Raw genomic sequence first — 4,249 nt, 5'->3', positions numbered from 1 at the left:
GGGGTGCTCCTCCTGGTGGGGCTCTTCCTGCTCGGTGGGGACCCGTGGGCGGAGGATGTGGGGGGCTCCTGCTGCCCGCCCGCGCCTCCTGAACCCCCAGACGGGCCGCCTTCCGGGCCCGTCGCTCGCGATGGAGCCTCACGTCCGCCCAGGTGCCAGGTAGGTACCATCTGGACACCTGTGGGGCCTCCTGCGGTGCGCTTTCCTCTGCCTGGCCTTAGTTTCTCCTGCCCCTCTGCACACTCACACTCCTCGGACGTCAGGTGGGGTCACCCTGGTCCGGGCCGGTGGCCCAGCCGGGAGGTGGCGGAGGTGTGGTGGTGGCGGAGGCTGCCGCTAACCTGTGTGTCCCGTCCCCAGCTCCTGCACGTGGCCATCGTGTGTGCAGGACTCAACTCCAGCCGAGAGGTCGTCACCCTGGTGAAGTCCATGCTCTTCTACAGGTACAGCCAGGTGTACACGGGGCAGGGCCTGAAGCAGGCAGGGAACAAAGTCTTGGCAGGGTACCGCTCCCTGAGCTTGAGCTTCCTCCTCTGACCCAGAGGCAGTGTCCTCTCCTTCCTGGGAGGCTGCGCTGAGAACGTCCTGAGCTAGCCCAGGAGCTCTTGGCAGATGAGGAGGCTTCCACCTGTGAGCCCCTTGGGGTGAGGCTCCCTCCGCCTTCCTGCAGGGGCTTCTCAGGCTTCCTCTCTGTCTGCCCGAAAGGAAAAACCCGCTGCACCTGCACCTGGTGACCGACGCAGTGGCCAGGAGCATCCTGGAGACGCTCTTCCTCACGTGGATGGTGCCAGCCCTCGCGGTCAGCTTCTATGATGCCGAGCAGATCAAGGCAGGACCCGCCCCCCCCCCCCCCCCCGCTCGCTCCCTTTGCCCTGCTTACTCCGGGCGGGAGAGGGGGCGCCGTCACCTCCTGAAGCTCAGATCCTGCACCCTTTGTTCACCTTCCCCACCTGCTCAGGCCCGGCCCTTCTCGCCCACAGCCCCAGATCTCCTGGGTCCCCAACAAGCACTACTCTGGCCTCTACGGGCTGATGAAGCTAGTGTTGCCCGGCGTCCTGCCCCCTGGCCTGGCCCAAGTCATTGTCCTGGACACAGATGTCACCTTTGCTGCTGACATTGCGGAGCTCTGGGCACTTTTTGCTTCCTTTTCTGGTGAGAGGCCTGAGACCCTGCCTTCGACAGCCCCCTCCCTGACTCGCCCGTCCCTGTCCCTGTCCCTGTCCCTGTCCCCGGCAGCCGCAGCAAGCAGCTCCCTTGTCCCCCACCCCCACCCCCAGACAAGCAGGTGATCGGGCTCGTGGAGAACCAGAGCGACTGGTACCTGGGCAACCTCTGGAAGAACCACAGGCCCTGGCCCGCCTTGGGCCGGGGGTTTAACACAGGTGGGGACAGTGTTGGGGGAAGGCACGAGGAATGGGCCACTACGTCCCAGGGGCTGGGCAGGGCACAGAATGCCAGGAATGCTAAAAGAACACCGATGAGCCCCCCAGACAGTTCAGCCCGCACTAGACTGACCAACCTGCTGGTTCCTTCCAAGCCTCAGTTTTCTCATCAATTCAGTGGGAGTGGTTTCAAAAGCCACGGCATCATTAGGCGATTTTGCTGCCCAGAAATCACAGGATACAGTTATACAAACTAAATGGGATGGAGCTGGGCGTGGTGGTGCACACCTGTAATCCCAGCAGTGGGGATGCTGAGGCAGGAAGATCACCCAGCCTGAGCTATACCGTGAGACCCTATCCCAAAAACACAGAGTACCATAATCACATGGGACCATTCTGTATGTGGTTTTTCATTGACTGAAATGTACAGGAAACCAAAACAGACATTCAGAAGACACCTTCACGGCCCCTACCTCCAGGAGCTGGTTGTTCCTCGAGGGCATGACAAGCTCTCCCTGTTGGCAGGTGTGATCTTGCTGTGGCTGGACCGCCTGCGGCATGCGGGCTGGGAGCGGATGTGGCAGCTGACTGCTAGGCGAGAGCTCCTCACCCAGCCTGCCACCTCCCTAGCCGACCAGGTCTGGGCAACCTCGGTAGGGCATGGGGCCGGGTGGCCTGTGGATGGAGGTGTGACAGCTGTGTCTGCCTAGGACATCTTCAATGCTGTCATCAAGGAGCACCCAGGGCTGGTACAGCCCCTGCCCTGTGTCTGGAACGTGCAGCTCTCAGACCACACCCTGGCTGAGCGCTGCTACCTGGAGGCGGCCGACCTCAAGGTGAGTGTGACGGGGGCCTGAGTGCTGACAGGCGGGCAGCGGAGGGGGAGGACTGCAGGATGGGGACTCCTGCTTCCTGTCTGTGTCCCTCCTGACGCCCTCCCGGGTCCCAGGTGGTCCACTGGAACTCACCAAAGAAGCTTCGGGTGAAAAACAAACATGCAGAATTCTTCCGCAACTTGTACCTGACCTTTCTGGGGTACGACGGGAATCTGCTGCGGAGAGAGCTCTTCGGGTGCCCCAGCCAGCCCCCACGTGGGGCCGAGCAGGTGAGAGGGACGCCCGGCCTCTGCTCTGGTGACGCACCGCCTTGGCCGGAGCGGACATGTCCTGTCACAGCCCTGGCCCTTCTGTCCCCTGACCCCTACCCCAGCTGCAGCAGAGCCTGGCCCAACTCGATGAGGAAGACCCCTGCTTCGAGTTCCGGCAGCAGCAGCTCACCGTGCTCCGTGCGCACCTTACCTTCCTGCCATACAAGCCACCGCCTCCCAGGCCTCACGATGTCACCCTGGTGGCCCAGCTCTCCATGGACCGGTGAGTACTGGAGGCCGGCAGTGCCCTAGAAGTTGGAGGCAACGGATGGGGAAACAGCTTGGGCTTCGGAGTCACTGGGATGCCGAGAACTGGCCCTCAGCAGCTGTAGGTTTGGATGGCCTTGCCGTCTCATGCCGTTTTCTCACACCCAGTGGGTTGGGGGGATTAAGACTGGCCCAGAAGGCAGGGGCTGGCCAAGTCCCTTGGGAGGGGTGTCAACACGGGGGAGCTTTTCCCGCCCTCCCCAGGCTCACCACCCTGCTCACCCCAGGCTGCAGATGCTCGAAGCCCTGTGTAGGCACTGGCCGGGCCCCATGAGCCTGGCCTTGTACCTCACAGACGCAGAGGCCCAGCAGTTCCTGCATTTCGTCGAGGCCTCGCCGGTGCTGTCTGCCCGGCAGGATGTGGCCTACCATGTGGTATACCGAGATGGTTCCCTGTACCCTGTCAACCAGCTCCGCAATGTGGCCTTGGCCCAGGCGCTCACGCCTTATGTCTTCCTCAGCGATATCGACTTCCTACCTGCTCACTCCCTCTATGGTTACCTCAGGTGGGCCTGGTGGGGACAGGATGGCTGCTGCTCTGTGGGGCTAGTATCTCTGCACACGGGGCTGTTAGGCTCTCTCTGGGCTGTCAGAGCTGGGGCAGCTGGGATGGCTTCAAACAAAAACAACAAAAGAAACCCAGAGCTCCACTGCGCCTTCCTGCACTGGAGGCACCAGGGGTGGCTGTCCTTTGAAAGGAGGTGTGGGGCCCAATCCCAAAGGCAGGGCCCTGCTCTGGCCTCCTGTCACCGTGCTCCTCCTCAGGGCCTCCATCGAGCAGCTGGGGCTGGGCGGCCTGCGCAAGGCAGCTCTGGTGGTGCCGGCGTTCGAGTCCCTACACTACCGCTTCAGCTTCCCCAGGTCCAAGGCTGAGCTGCTGGCCCTGCTGGACGCCGGTGCCCTCTACACCTTCAGGTAGGAGGGGCCGGGGCTCTGCTGCCTCCCCATGCCAGCCCCCGCCCCATGGGCACCTGGCCTCAGCCTGAGCCCCCGCTGTGCCTGCCATACAGGTACCACGAGTGGCCCCAGGGTCATCTGCCCACGGACTATGCCCGCTGGCGGGAGGCTCAGGCGCCCTACCGTGTGCAGTGGGCAGCCGACTACGAGCCCTATGTGGTGGTGCCACGCGACTGTCCCCGCTACGACCCTCGCTTTGTGGGCTTCGGCTGGAACAAGGCGGCCCACATCGTGGAGCTGGACGTACAGGTGAGGAGGCGCCTGGCTGTCACCACCTAGACCCCAAGTGCCCTGTGCCAGCTCTGCCTCTGCCAGGCAGGCTGCTCTGTCAGGCAGCTGTCAGTCTGCCCTTTCCCCCACCGCTGCTTGGTCTTGGAGCCTGGCTCCCAGCACTGTGGCCTCCCCAACTCCTGCAGGAGTACGAGCTCCTGGTGCTGCCCGAGGCCTTCGCCGTCCACTTGCCGCACACGCCAAGCCTGGACATCTCCCGCTTCCG

At 63.3% G+C, this 4,249-nt stretch overlaps 1 protein-coding gene across 1 annotated transcript in view; it reads left to right on the top strand.

Moving 5' to 3' along the window:
* Nucleotides 1–3: 3 nt before the first annotated feature.
* Nucleotides 4–4,249, top strand: part of Large2 (LARGE xylosyl- and glucuronyltransferase 2) — a gene marked incomplete at its 5' end in the record, with an annotated part of 4,994 nt that continues 748 nt past the window's right edge. The window contains 13 exons of the mRNA XM_033756813.1: nt 4–159; nt 361–443; nt 706–829; nt 981–1,152; nt 1,278–1,382; nt 1,908–2,020; nt 2,093–2,218; nt 2,332–2,487; nt 2,592–2,752; nt 3,024–3,302; nt 3,562–3,711; nt 3,807–4,002; nt 4,170–4,249. Of these exons, the coding sequence (XP_033612704.1) occupies nt 4–159; nt 361–443; nt 706–829; nt 981–1,152; nt 1,278–1,382; nt 1,908–2,020; nt 2,093–2,218; nt 2,332–2,487; nt 2,592–2,752; nt 3,024–3,302; nt 3,562–3,711; nt 3,807–4,002; nt 4,170–4,249 (1,901 nt within the window). The remainder of the gene's footprint in view (nt 160–360; nt 444–705; nt 830–980; nt 1,153–1,277; nt 1,383–1,907; nt 2,021–2,092; nt 2,219–2,331; nt 2,488–2,591; nt 2,753–3,023; nt 3,303–3,561; nt 3,712–3,806; nt 4,003–4,169) is intronic.

Source organism: Fukomys damarensis, unplaced genomic scaffold, assembly GCF_012274545.1.
Source record: "Fukomys damarensis isolate Sample0158 unplaced genomic scaffold, DMR_v1.0_HiC HiC_scaffold_27, whole genome shotgun sequence".
In the NCBI taxonomy this organism is placed as follows: Eukaryota; Metazoa; Chordata; class Mammalia; order Rodentia; family Bathyergidae; genus Fukomys; species Fukomys damarensis.
Note: the sequence above shows the minus strand (reverse complement) of the source record. Positions and strands in the feature narration are given on the sequence as shown.